The 15,058-nt window shown below is 46.3% G+C and overlaps 1 protein-coding gene across 1 annotated transcript; it reads left to right on the top strand.

Annotated features, from left to right (window-relative positions):
• Positions 1-1,391: 1,391 nt before the first annotated feature.
• Positions 1,392-8,270, top strand: LOC308242710 (L-amino acid oxidase-like; the record flags this gene model as incomplete). The annotated part of the gene is given in 8 exon segments (XM_080657111.1): positions 1,392-1,409; positions 1,411-1,489; positions 3,536-3,750; positions 4,185-4,297; positions 5,784-5,985; positions 6,489-6,551; positions 6,756-6,892; positions 7,430-8,270. Coding segments are annotated over 8 exon segments (1,668 nt in total).
• Between the last annotated feature and the right edge of the window lie 6,788 nt (positions 8,271-15,058).

Consider the following 15,058-nt stretch of genomic DNA (forward strand, 5'->3'; position numbering starts at 1 on the left):
TTGACCTTCCCCAAATGGCCATCAGCAACATCAGCCCCCCCTTCTGTTGATGTGGACAGAACTATCTTGCATCAAGAGCCACTTGGAGACCAGTCCATTCAAGTGGTCCGGAGCGCAGACATGAACTGTGCACAAGAATGTTCTACAGATCAAATTCTGCTTAGAGGCTTAGAGGCCTGGGGCATGATGTTCATCCTCAGTGTGGGGGTGGGGTGTGGTTGGGGCACGTTTGAGTACAGGGGATCACAGCCCTGGCCTCTCCTGCACAATACAGAGCTGTGCATTTCATAGCTCCGTGCTCCCAGCCCTAGCCATGGCCTCCTTCCACAGAACACCCAGGGCAGGCCCTTCGTCTGTCTCTCCATAGACATCATTCTGTCCAACGGAGCCCCACTGCCCTCTCAGGCCGTGAATAATTAAGTAATTATTAATTCCAGTAGGTTATATATAAAAGAAAACAAGTTGCAGAATACACCCAGTACAATACAATTTATATAATGGTCACTTTCAAAATTTAGATAAAATGATAAAGAAGTGAAAGTATAAGGAAAAAATAAAAGATTCCAATTCAATCTACTAGGAATTGTAGGACAAAACTAGAAATAACTGATAAAAATAAAAAGATAATTGCTGGAGCTGGCAAAGTCTTAAGTCTTCAGACCCAAAGAACCCTGTCTGCCATCCAGATGACAGGGGGTGGAGAGGCGGGGTGGGAGATTGACATCCAAACATGTCTTCATGTAATTTCAGAATTATAAAAAAGAGAAAATCCTTATATGCTTCCAGTTGTGGGGAACACGAGAGATTACCTACAAACAAACAAACACACACAAAAACAAGAAACAGAATTAGCATTAGACTTGATCCAGAACACAGGATTCCAAAAAAATTGAAGACATTTGGGAGCACAGACATGAATTGCACATAAGAATGTTCTTGCAGGTCAAATTCCCTGTAGAGGCCGGGGCACAGTGTTTGAGCCTTCCAAGATCCAGTGAAAATGGTAGAATTCTATACTCAGTCAAGTCAATATCAATAAAAACTAAGATGAAACTTAATGAATAAAAAAAGTCAGTTAAAAATGAAGGCATTTTCAAATCATGCAAGGACTTGGTCTCTATGATCCCTCCCACACATCTTTTCTGAGAAAAAATATGAGGTTCCTCCTGCACATTGGCACTTGGGTGCGGTGCTGGGGTCTGGGCTGGGAGAAGTGGTTTCCCTGGGAGGCAAGACAGGTCTGGAGAAAGTGGGGATGCAGACGAAGATGCCGATGAGGCCGGGGATGGTACTGAGTCACTGTGGACATCTCACCTGACAGCCCAGGCCTTGAGGGCACACTTCCTTCTCTGCTTGGCCCAGCCAATAGTGCCCTGGGGCAGGCTGGTGGGATGAGGCCAGCTACCGCTAGGGTGGAGCTGGCTGCTTATAAAGCGGGAGAGCCGCCCAGGGCCCATCATGAGCTTCAAGTCCATGGCCAAGATGAGGGGTAAGTGGAGTTCTTTCTCTAGGTCTGAGAGAGGCACCAGAGGAAGGAGGGATTGAATTTTGAAACAGGGACAAGAGCTAAATTGAGGGATGGGATGGGCTGAGGGAGTTGAGATGGATCCAAAGGGCAGTCTGGATATAGGGCCATGCAAGGGGAAGGAGGATGGGGACTGAGATGCGACAGGAACCAGACTAGGGACTATGGGTAGGTCCAGGTATTGAAAGTGAGTCAAGAGAATGGATATAGGGATGAGTCTGGGGGCTGGGCCCATTCATGAGGAAGGGCATGGGGTCTGAGAGAGAATTGTGGCAGCTCAAGGAGATAGAAAAATGTATCAGGGGTGGAGAATGGGTTAGGGGGGCTGAAGTAGGCCTCGGGGAGGGAAAGAGGGGGAGGCTTGAGGCATGGGTACCCCTCCCCTCTTTTCTGAGGAGTCATCCCTGCAGGAGGCTCTCTTGGCATTGGGAAGGGCCTGCACTGGGAACAGCTGGGTGCCCTGCCTCTTCTTAAGGGCAGCCCCTGAAGATCCCTTTTCTTTTGTGAACCTTGGTGGTCCCGCCTGTACAAAGAGACTAAGGATTCTCACCTGCCCAAAAAAACCCAGAGCTAGTGCAAGGGGGCACAAAGTACCCCTACCCCAGCTCTCGGCTTTTCCCTTTAAGAACAGGCAATAGGATGTATTGCATGTTCTATACCAACTCTGGTTTCAATCTCGGCTGCAAGCTGGAAAACCTGGAGGGCTTTGAAAAAAAACACTGTGAGGCTGAGGAAGAGCGACAAGACTGCCAAGGTCCCTCGGGACTAGTGATGTCACTGAGAAACTGGTCACAATTCCTCCACTCCCTTTCCCTGAAGAGAGATGTACTTCACACACTCTCACTCACACAAACACACACACACACACACACACACACACACACACACACACACACACACCATCCTCTCACATACATATTCCCAAAGGACACAGACACCTTCAGGCTCCCCCACCCAGCCTCACACTCAAATGCACACACAGAATTAAATACAAGAACACAAGCAACCATATTCTTTCTCAAACTTAAGCAAATGCATACAAACCATCCATCCTCACTATTCCCAATGCAGGCTAACACACACCCAACACACCCAGGCTTATACACACACACTACATCCCATCTCACTTTCCCATACTGATTCATGCACACATTTACTTGGGTAACATACTGTCCCACAAACACATCCCCTCACATAAAATCACAGACAATGCACAATCATACAGGGCAACAATCACAAACTCACAGTCACAGCAACTTATATCACAGACAAGCCCACACACAAGCACACTCACCATCAGAAGCAGGCATATTTACAGTCAAATACAAATCTGTATACATTCATGATTTCCAATTGTAAAGACCCACGTCCCATGTGGTTCAAAGTTCGGGCTCTGGAGAAGGGCCACACACAAATGACAGAGACAAGATAAGAAATAATAATTTGGAAATTGGGGGGCCAGGCGGGAGCCCAACACAAGAAGGACTCCACTTGTGCTCAGGCCTTGCCATCCTTTTATTCAGTTTGGGATACACCTATAGGCAGGCAATTTCCAGTTACAGACAGACTATCTTATCAGTAAGGATTTACGTAACTGTTTGGTTGGGAAGTTGCTTCAGCTACCATTGTCTCGACTAAACAGTCAGTGCATAGCTCTGACCTTTGCCAGGGCTCAAGGTTCACCAGCCTTCTGGGCTCCTTGCCCACACCTCTCTGCTAGTGAAGACAATGGGCGGCTTCCCACATCCAATCACATGCAAACACATGAACTTGCAGTCCACAATTACAATCACACAACACCAGCGTGGTTCGCACGTACATTCGTACCCACACAACATAATCACCCCACCAGAGACACAATCACAAACATTGTGTTTACAACCACACATTCAACAGACACTGCCTGACCTTACCATCCCCACTCGTTCACACAGCCAAGCTCACCCTGGGCAAGTGGGATAAAACACTTGGGCCCCAGAAAGACAGCCCCCATTCCTTTCTCTGCTCCAGGAATCCTGGTCTTGGGGCTCCTGTTGGCTATTTCCAGCTGCCTTGGCCACCATGAGGACCTGGCCAAGTGCTTCCAGGACCCTGAGTACGAGTCCATTGTTGTCACAGCCCAGGAGGGCCTCCACACCTCCCCACTGCCCAAGCGCGTGGTGGTGGTGGGAGCTGGCATGTCTGGCCTGGTGGCAGCCAAGGCCCTGCAGGACGCTGGCCACCAGGTGAGCAGGCTTTGGAGGGGCCTCAGCCATTTGCCTCTGGGTTTGCTTGCTTGGGTGGGAAAAGATAAAGAAAACAATTGCACATAACCCACTGGGTCTCTTAGCCCTTAGTTATTGTTTCTCAGAACTCCCCTGAGACTTGACCTTAATAGCAACCTGTGTTCTCCTAGAAACAAAAGTAGGGAAGGGGTTTGCTAACAGGTAAAGACCCAGAGGCACGCTGTCCCCTGCCACTGCGGGGCTCTTCTGCCTCACTCCCATTACTGAGGACCCTTCCAGAGGGCTCCCTATCCCCACAGTTTGGTTATCCTGCCACATTCAGGAACCTAGTGCTGGGGTTCCAGTTAGAGCCTGTGACTGGATGGGGGTAGGAGTACAGGGTGGAGAAGGGAGAGCCTGGCCCTGGGAATGACAGCAGCTTCTCGGGACTCCAGGTTTCCATCTTGGAAGCCAGCAACCGTGTCGGGGGCCGAGTGGTCACAATCAGGAATGAGGAGGAGGGCTGGTACCACGAACTGGGGCCCATGCGAATCCCAAAGTCCCACAGGTAAGTCCTGGGAAAGGGATGGAGGGAGGACAAGTAAGGATGATTAGGAGGAGGTAGTGTGGGTCCTGCTGCCACTGAGTTAGAGCCCGTTCAGATTCACTGTCCCGTCGGATCGGATCCTGCAAGTCAGGACTAGCACTGGTCTCCCACTTGACAGAGACCAGTCCCTATCCTCAGAGCCCAGGGTCACAGGGAAAGTGGAAGATCCTAAACAAATAATGATGAGAGTTACCATTAATTCATCAAATTGTATACTTTAAATATAGGCAGCTTCTTACATGTCAATTATACTAGAGTTAGCTATCCAATGAGAACAGCTACCATTTGTTGAATGCTTACTATGTGTATTATTTCATTATTCCAATTTGATACTCTGATGTTTCCCACTTACAAATCAAGAAACTGGGATCAGCCGAAACCGGTTTGGCTCAGTGGATAGAGCGTCGGCCTGCGGACTCAAGGGTCCCAGGTTCGATTCCGGTCAAGGGCATGTACCTGGGTTGCGGGCACATCCCCAGTAGGGGGCGTGCAGGAGGCGGCTGATCGATGTCTCTCTCTCATCGATGTTTCTAACTCTCTATCCCTCTCTCTTCCTCTCTGTAAAAAATCAATAAAATATATTAAAAAAAAAAAAAAAAAAAAAAAAGAAACTGGGATCAGAGATGTTAAGTGACTCACCAAGGCCTCTCCCAGAAGAAAGTGACAAAGCTCCTCAATATCAGGGGCATGCTTGACACAAAAGAAAATGCTTGACTTCAAACCCTAATCCTAACCCTAAAACTGTATCCAACCCCTGGCCCCCGATTCTGAGGCTTCCAAGACAAAAAGACCCCTCAGCTAGTGTCCCATATACCTCCAAAAATATGACTTCTTTTTTAAAATATGTTTTTATTGATTTTAGAAAGAAAGGAAGGGATAGAGAGATAGAAACATCAACCAGCTGCCTCCTGCACACCCCCTACTGGGGATCAAGCCCCAAACCCCCAGCCCATGATCTGCCTGACTGGGAATCAAACTGTGAGGCTGGAAAAAAATATGACTTCTTTTTAAAGTATAAACGGAACCTGAGATTTCCCTTAAAACACCACCAAAAACTAAAACAAAACCCAAGTGAATTAGCCCAAACTAGAAGTCTTTACATACGGCCTCAAACTTACCTAGGAATGGAAAGTGGGATTTCAAGTACTGTCTGAAACAACAGGCCTCTGGTCCTATATTTGAATCCTATACACTGATATTTCCTAAAGGGCCTTCATTCTGTGATGGGTGAACTCCCTATTCCCCACCTCCCTCGGGGCAAAAACAGAAGGAAATGAACTAATGCCACAGCAAGGAGACATAGGGGTAGAGATGAAGAAGGAGTTAGTCTGAGTTCCCTGGGCACATAAAGAAACTACTTTTCCTGGAAATGGCTCCTTATTGTGCAGCCAGCAGGAATGCTGTGCCATTGGGATGGGTGTCATGTTAATGTCTGTATTTTCTCCAGGCTAGTTCACACCTATGTCAAGAAGCTGGGCCTGACACTGAACAATTTCATCCATTACAATAACAATACCTGGTACCTCATCAATGGACAACGCTATCGCATGAGAGAGGTCAAGGCCAACCCAGAGATCCTGGGCTACTCCAAGAACCCCACGGAGAAGGGCAACAATGCTGAGAATCTCTCCCACCAGTCCACAGCCAACGTGCCTCCTGCCTCACCCCTCCCAGGGCTGGGAGAGTACAGGGTCTGGCCTGAAGTCACCACGCAAGTTAGTGGATGGACCCAGTCACCTGACTCTTATTCAATACTCACCTGATTGGTCTGCCTTCCTTCTAACACTCCCTAAGAAGGTTACCACCCCAACCCTGGTACCCAACCCCATATCCTCTGTCCCTGGGTGGCCCAGGAGTTGCTTGATCAGTGGCAATGAAAGGAAAGGGAATCCTTGGTATTGAATCAATCCCGCTAGGTTTCTGTAAATGTCTTCACCTTAAATTTTAGTCTTCACATATCTTTAAATGAAGGGGAGACTTTAGGAGAAAGAGAAGCATTTAGGAGCTCCTGGAAGCATCCTTCCTTGGGTCCTTCCCTCTCCCAACTTTTTGTCTCCTCTCTCTTCAAAGGGACATCCTGAGAGCCCAGGAATACTACTTCTGGACAATTAGCTTTAATCTAAAGCTGCTTCCCCTTCCTGCCCTTTTGCAGACCAAACAAAGTCTGAAAAATTTCAACTGCAGCCACCTGATGTCCTCTTCTGACTCCATCAAGGTGAGTGAGGCAAAGGTAGAGAAGGAGGGGTGGGTGTGCTCAGCGTAGCTCCCGGAGGTTGTCCCCTGCCTACCAGGACCTCTCTTCCCACTGACAGGCCTTTACCTCCCTGGAGTCCAGGCCTACCCCTTGCCTGACCCAGGCCCTGCTGAAGCCCCTTCCTACACACTGGGCCCTCCATCTGGCGTTTCTACCTTTCCACAGGCTCACCTGCTGAAAGATGGGATGCTGAACCCAGGAGTAGTCAGGATGATCAGTGATATGATGAATGAGGATGCTGAATTCTTTAAGTCGTTCCTAGAATCTGGGAAATCTGACATCATCTTCTTCAAAAATGATGAGTAAGATTGATCTAAACCAGAATTCAAATCTTCCCCCTCCTCCAATCAGAGCAGAGAAAGGGAACTTTGATTACTGAGCAGTTACTATCTGCCAGGCACTGCCCTAAGCACTTTCCAAGCACTATCACATTTAATCCTATGATCACCTAGAAGGTAGGTACTATTATTCAGAGCTAGCGAGGCTTCCGAGGACCAGCGAAATTATGCAACAGCCAAGTTCGCACAACGGGGCCAAGGGCTGGAGCCTGAATCCAAACGCAGGTCTGTAGGATTCCTCCTGGAATGCAGATTGCTTAGTGGCTGAATCCAGGGCTTGTCATTGTGGGAAACTCCCTTTACTCCGGGTGTCAGTGTTCTGAACTATAAAATTCAAGGCTAATCCTTCCCTCCCAGAGATTGGTTAAGATAATGTATAAAGTATGTATATGAAGCTAGTTTCTTCCCCTTTCAGACCAGGAACCCCGCTGGAGACTGGGCAACCTGGCCTCATGCCTCCCACCCTCACCCTCACCCTCTCCTCTCTCTTCACCTCTACAGCTTTAGCGAGATCACAGGTGGCTTCGACCAGCTTCCCGAAGGCCTCAGTGCCAGCTTGAAGCCTGGCACCATCCATCTGGGCTCCAGGGTGGAGACGGTAGTGAGGGATGGGCCTGAGGTCCACATTTCCTACCGGGTGGGCAAGTCCAACTCTGCACTGCACAACCTCACAGCGGATTTTGTCATAATCTCCGCCTCAGCCAGTGCCACAAGCCTCATCACCTTTATGCCACCACTCTCACTAGGCAAGGTGGACGCACTCCGCTCGGTGCATTACATCAGTGCTACCAAGGTGGTTCTGGCCTGTAAAGAGCCTTTCTGGGAGCGGGATGGCATCCAGGGCGGCGTCTCCATCACCGACGGGCCCTCGCGCTACATCTACTACCCCAGCCACAGCCTTCCCAGCGGCAAGGGTGTCCTGCTGGCCTCCTACACTCTGGGCAATGATTCCCTCTTCCTCATGTCCATGAAGCACGACCAGGTGGTGGATATGGTCCTGGAGGACCTGGCGGCGGTGCACCAGATACCCAAGGAGATGCTGCGGCACATGTGCCCCTCCTCTGTGCTCAAGCACTGGTCTCTGGATCCCCTCTTCATGGGTGCCTTCGCCGAGTTCACACCCTTCCGATCTAAGGACTATTTGCGGCTGCTCTCCCAGCCAGAGGGCCGCATCCACTTTGCTGGCGAGCACATCTGCCTGCCCCAAGGCTGGATAGACACTGCCATCCAGTCCGGCCTCCGGGTAGCCAGGAACATCCAGGCTGCCGTGGACGAGGAGGCCAGAGGAGGCAGATCTTTGCCAACACCCAGCACAGTTTCTAACATGGAAAGAAGGCCCTGAGGGACCTGGCAGGCCCAGGCTGGCAGGTGGGAGTGCAAGGCGGAGGCTCAGGAGGCAGGTCATCATTAGTCTCCCTGGCCCTCAAGCAGGCCCCCAAATGTCAGATAATGAACCCAGCTGGCGAGTCCACAAGAGAATCATCCCTTTTCCCGCGTCTCTCCCTGCCAGCCCTTGAGGAGAAACAGCAGAGTCAGGGTGTGGTAGACCCCCTCATGAGAGGGGGTAAAAACAAGACCCTCCAGTGGATGCCCGAAACCACAGATAAAACCAAACCCTCTCTGTACTATGTTTTTTCCTATACATACATACTATGATAAGTTTAATCTAGAAATTAGGCACAGTAAGAGATTAACAAAAATAACTAAAAATAAAATAGAACAATTATGACAATATACTGTAAAAAAGTGATGTGAGTGTGGTCTATATCTGTTCATATCTCCCACCCACACATGTAAATACCTTTCCATCTCACCTAAGCATTCGCCATACACTGTGCCCAAACTGTTACAGTTTGAGGTGTGACAGCAAATCTAGAACAAATTTATTTTTCCTTCTACACTATTTTATGTTCTTACCATAGATTTTAGCATATGACTTTTTGTCTGTCTTTATTAAGTCAAGAACTCTCATCTCACCTTTTCACTTAAAGGAATCACTTTATGCCTTCTTGTTGGCATATTTGAATTGCCAGCATTGCTTCAGGGGCTATTATTAAGTAAAATGAGGGTTACTTGAACACAAACACCGTGAAACCGTGACAATCTGATAATCCAGGTGGCTACTAAGGGATTAAAGGGCAGGTAGGGTATACAAGGCAGATACACTGGACAAAGGGATGATTCAGGGGTCAGATGGGACAGAGCAGGATGGAGCAAGATTTCAACATGCTACTCTGAATGGCACCCAATTGAAAAAGTTATGGATTGTTTGTTTCTGGAAGTTCCCATTTAATATTTTTTTATCATGGTCGACCACAGGTAACTGAAACCAGGGAAAGTGAAACCCTGGATAAGGGGGAAGGAGGAGAGACTACTATACATGGAGGGACAAGGAAACAATCAAGGTTGGAGAATGCTAGACTCAGCCCTTTGCTTGGAGAAAATTATCTCCTTCTGTGTAATAGAAACAAGCAAATGAGAAAGGACTCACACACTCAACTTTCTGTCATCTACAACTGGAAGCTCCTAAAGGGACAAATCCAAACCAGAGCAACGGGAAACCACATAATGGCCACACATACTCAGCACACACAAATCTTTGCATGCCTGAGCCAGAGACCTCACATCTTGGCCCAACATGGAGTCTAGGTGGTGAGATTGAGTTCTTTTCTGCTCTTTTGAGCCTGCCAGAGCAGAATCTTGACTTCCTAATGGTGCTCTTGGCCCATGGACCTTCCCTTCATCTCCCCATCACCAAGCAGAACCTCCTCCCCACTTCTGCTTATGCAGTCCACACATCCTTCTGGGAGGACACCAAGCTCATCCTACATGCTCCCTCCCCACTCTGCTCCTCTCTGAAACCTGTCCTGTCCTTCCAACCTAAGTTATTCCTCCTCCCCAAATCCTCCCTTGGTAGCCACATCCAAATCCCAGGGATTTCTCTCTTTGAAACCTGATCCTTCCTCCTTAGAGTTCTAAACATTTGGACTATGGATCTTCTTGTGCTGTTATATAATTCCTTCCTGATGGTGCATTATCTGTCCAACTATACTAAGAGCCCCCAAGAGCTGGAATCATACCTGTGTACCTTTTTGCATTTTCCCTGGTAGACACTAAGTGTATTTGATTCACTTTAATCTGTCAATATTTATTATGCATTTATGATGTGCCAGACATGAGCCTTATTATTCAATTAAATCAAAACTCCCCTCTGACCTACGTTTAAAACAAACAAACAAACAAACAAGACAGCCCAGCCAGCGTGGCTCAGTGGTTGAGCATCAACCTAAGAACCCAGGAGGTCATGGTTAGATTCCCAGTCAGGACACATGCCCCAGTTGCAGGCTCGATCCCTAGTAGGGGGAGTGCAGGAGGCAGCTGATTGATGATTCTCTCTCATCATTGATGTTTCTATCTCCCTCTCCCTCTCCCTTCCTTTCTGAAATCAATAAAAATACATTTTTTTAAAATGTGTATGACAAGTAGATGGTACTATTTTCCAGACACTTTTCTGAGTCTTTTACACATATACATATATGCAGATGTCTCACAATAACTCTATGAGGTAGATACTATTTGCCCCTCATCTTACTGATAAAGAAAATGAAATATGGAGAGGTTATTTTTTCAATGCCACATAGTATGAACATATTGGGGTTACAATTAATCATACAAAATCCAATTCAAGTTGGATATTGTAGACCTAAATGTGAAAGTTTTAAAAAAAATAAAACTTTAAGAGCTTTCTGACGGTAATGTCAGAAAATCCAGACCTTTCTCCTCTCACCTAAAACACAACAGATTAGCTGGTTATAGTGATGTGGGAGCTCTAGAAACCAGTCAAGGGGCTGCAACAACCAAGCAAATGCCCAATTAAGAAAAAGCAGAACTATGCCCTGGCCAGGTTGCTGGGTTGTTTAGAGCATCATCCTGTACACCAAAATGGTTTCTGGTTCAATCTCCCAGCAGAGCACATACCCAGGTTGCAAGTTTGATTCTCAGTCAGGGCATCCCATGAGGCAACTGATTAATGTTTCTCTCTCTCTCTCTCTCTCTCTCTCTCTCTCTCTCTCTCTCTCTCTCTCTCTCTCCCCCCCCCCTCCCCACCCCACCTTCCTCTCTCTCTAAAATCAATAAAACATATCCTTGGGTGATGGTTTTTATAAAAACAGAAAAACTAAAAGCAGTAGGAAGTTTCATGGTGTTTTTGCACACCCTAGCGGATCTGTTTCAGAGCCCAGTACAATTAGGAGGAAGTCACCCAATTCTTAGTTTCTTCTTCTGGAAAAGAATGGGATTTGTTTGCAATGTGTAGGCATGACTGGGGGCTGCCCAAGGGACTGATTTCTGTTTCATTTGACTCAGGCTAGAACAGTGGCATAGTTTGGAGCAGGCGTCCTCAAACTACGGTGGCCCGCGGAGGACATTTATCTGGCCCGCCGGGTGCTGCTGCCTGTCCTGCTTAGCAGCCGACTCATCCTGGGCCCGCAGTGCACATAGGAATTTGTTCATAGTTTATTTTTTAAACTATAGTCCGGCCCTCCAACGGTCTGAGGGACCATGAACTGGCCCCCTGTTTAAAAAGTTTGAGGACCCCTGGTTTGGAAGCTGCTGTGAGCAGTGGCATGTGCCATGGCACCTGAAAACTGTAGAGGAACTGCAGGCCCAGGGGTGCTTGGAGGCAGGAGATGATAGGCAAAGGGATGCAACAGAACATCTGAGGCCCCGAGAAGAGGCAGAGGCGAGACCCTTAGGGAAATTAAGACATTTAAAAGCAGCTGTGTATACACATGAAAAGCCCACAGCTAACATACTCAATGACAAAAGACTAAAAGCTTTTCCTTTAAGATCAGGGACAAGACAATGCCCCCTTCGCCACTCTATTCAACATAGTACTGGAAGTCCTAGCCCGACATTCAGGCACAAAAAAAGAAATAAAGGCATCCAAACTGAGAAGGAAGAAGTTAATTATCTCTGTTCACAGACAGCATCATCTTATATGTAGAAAATCCTAAAGATTCCACAAAACCATGGTTAGAAGTAATAAATAAACTCAGAAAAATTGCAAGATACAAAAACCAACTGTGTTTCTATACACTTAATAATGAATAATTCAAAGAGGAAATTAAGAAAAAATCCATTTACAATAATATCAATACATATATTTAGGAATAAACATTAACCATGTGGTAAAAGACTTGTACACTAAAGACTACAAAACATTATTGAAAGAACTTTTTAAAAGACCCCAGTTCATGAAAAGGCATCCCATGTTCATGGATTAAAAGACATAACATTGTTAAAATGTCAATACTAAAGCAGTCTACAGAGTTGGTATAATACCTATCAAACTCCTAATAATCTCTTTTGTGAAAATAGAAAAATCCATACCAAATTTAGATAGAATTTGAAGGGACCCTGAATAGTGAGAACAATAATAATTTTTTTTAAAGTCAAAGCTCTTATAATTCCTGATTTCAAAACTACAGTAATCAAAGCAGTATGGTAGGAGCATAAGAATAGGCATATATTCCAACAGAATAGAATAGAGAGCCCAGAAATAAACCTCTACATATATAGTCAAATGATTTTGAACAAGAGTACCAAGGCCATTCAGTGGGAAAAGTCTTTCAATAAATGATGTTGGGAGATTTCAACACAATTCTCTCAGAAACTGATTCAAAAAGCAGACCAAAAAATTCAGAAAGTATATGAAAGATTTAAAAAGGACAATAACAAGCATGCCTAATGAGACAAACATAGACATTGCCTCCCCAAAACTGCAGAATACACATAATTTCCAAGCATCCAAGGAGGATTTGCAAAAACTAACCAATACCAATACAAAACCATAAAGCAAGTCCCAAATTTCAAAGGGTTAAAATCGCATGGAGTATTTTCTCTTACCACAATACAATTAGTCCACACATCAATGTTTTAAAATATAACTAGAACAAATTAAATGGAGCAATATTCTGTACTCAGACATTGGAAGACTCAATATTGCCAACATGTCAATTCTTCCAAACTTGATCTATTGACTCAAGGCAATCCCAATAAAAATCCCAGCGAGTTATTTTGTGAATATCAACAAACTGATACTAAAGTTTATGTAGAGTGGCAAAAGACCCAGAATAGTTGCCACAATATTGAAAAAAACCCACAAAGTTTGAAGACTGACACTACCCAACTTTAAGACTTACTATAATACTACTGTAATCAAGACAGTGTGGTATTGGTGAGAGAATAGACAAATAGGTCAATAGAACATAATAGAGAACCCCAAAATAGTCCCACATAAATATAGTCAACTGATCTTTGACAAAGAAACAAAGGCAATACCATTGTACTGCAAAGATAGTCTTTGCAACAAATGGTGCTGGCACAACTGGACATCCCCACATTAAAAAAAAATTTAGACACAGACCTTACTCCCTTCACAAAAATTAACTAAAAATGGATCGCAGAACTATAAAACTCCTAGATAATAACATACGAGAAAATTTAGATGGCTTTGGGTATGTATTCAACGTTTTAGATCCAACACCAAATGCCGGTGGTCTTAATCCAGCATCTTGAAGGGTTCAGAAATCTGGAGAAGCGCTGTGTGTAAATTAATCAAGAGTCCAGAGACAAAACATAATTTTGGAAGGCATTTGGGGGGCCAGAGGAGCTTGGCTAAAGAAACCAAGTTCACCCTTGTCTCAGGACCCCTTGCTTTTTATTAACACAAATTATCCTAAAGCAAGGAAGATATACACATCAAAGGCCAGGTTTGGTATACAGAATCCATTGTCAGATTGGAGGAACTGCCTAAGGCTGTTCAGGTGTTTGGCCAGTAGGAGGCAATAACATGTAGATTGAAATGCCCTCAGCTGCCTGGCAGCAAGCAATCATTTATGCATCCTTTTCAGGTTTGGGGAAATGCCCTCAGCCATTTCCAGATGATTCAGCCCTGCTGACATGCTGGAACTGGCTTCTGGCAACCAAAGACACAATGTGATAAGCTGGACTTCATAAAAATTAAAAAATTCTGCCCTGCAAAAGACAATGTCAAGAATGAGAAGACAAGCCACACACTGGGAGAAAATATTTGCAAAAGACATATCTGATAAAGGACTATTATCCAAAATATACAAAGAACTGTTAAAATTCAACATTAAGAAAACAAACAAGTAGCTATAATAATCAAATATTGGCGAGGGAATAATGGCGGCGGAATAGACAGACGTGTTCCGAGCCTTGTCCCGGAGCAGAAAGAAAGAACAGCTGAGGGTCGCACAAGGAGTGTTTGTTGGCTGGTTGGGAGACAGCTGAATTCCAGAAGGAGGTGGGGGACTGCTAAACGGGGTTCCCCTGACCTGGCAGCACCAACTGCGGCTGGGTCCCCTCCCGAAGCTGCGGGCTTGGACGTGGAGTCTGCGCCATCTTTATCCGGAAAGTGGAGCTTATCGGAAGCCTGAGAATCCACAACTGCGGCACCCAAGGAACGACTGCGAGCCCCAGAACAACGCTCCCCAATTGGCGCAAACACACGGATTCAGAGGAGCTCTACACTCCACCACGGAAAGGTCAGATTTCGCCTGGGATAAGGTGAGGTCTCTGGTCCCGGCGGGAGAGAGGAATGCGCGTTTTGCGGGAGCTGGAGGACCAGGGAAGTCTGTGCCTAGAAAAATCCGTGGCTGTAGGGGCTGGCGTGATCTGTGATTGTGGAAAAGGGTCCTCAGAGCTGCTAAGAGAAGGGCACTCTAAAAAGCAACCCATTTTGATCTGAAGTGCAGGGACACCCTAAGAATTTCAGGCAGTCCAGACTTACGCGCAGCCCCTGCGTTCCCTGGGTGCCTGAGCTTACGTGCAGTCCCGGAGTTCGCACAACTGGGCTTTTTCCTCTTGAAATTCTTGCTTCTGATTACTAAGCCCAATACATAGGATCACCCAGTTGGGGACACCCTGGGAGACTGCAGGGGAAAGTTGTTTTTCTGGAACCTGGGGATCGGAGCAGAGAGTGACCATCGGAGAGTCAGCTCTGAGGCAGCCCACTCCCACAAACCAGTAGTGAGTGCCACAGGGAAAGAAGGCTCTAACACTGCCTAGAGAGGCCATAGATAGACCCGGAAGTCAATCCAGAAA

This window comes from Plecotus auritus, assembly GCF_963455305.1.
Source record: "Plecotus auritus genome assembly, chromosome: 2".
NCBI classification, from domain to species: Eukaryota; Metazoa; Chordata; class Mammalia; order Chiroptera; family Vespertilionidae; genus Plecotus; species Plecotus auritus.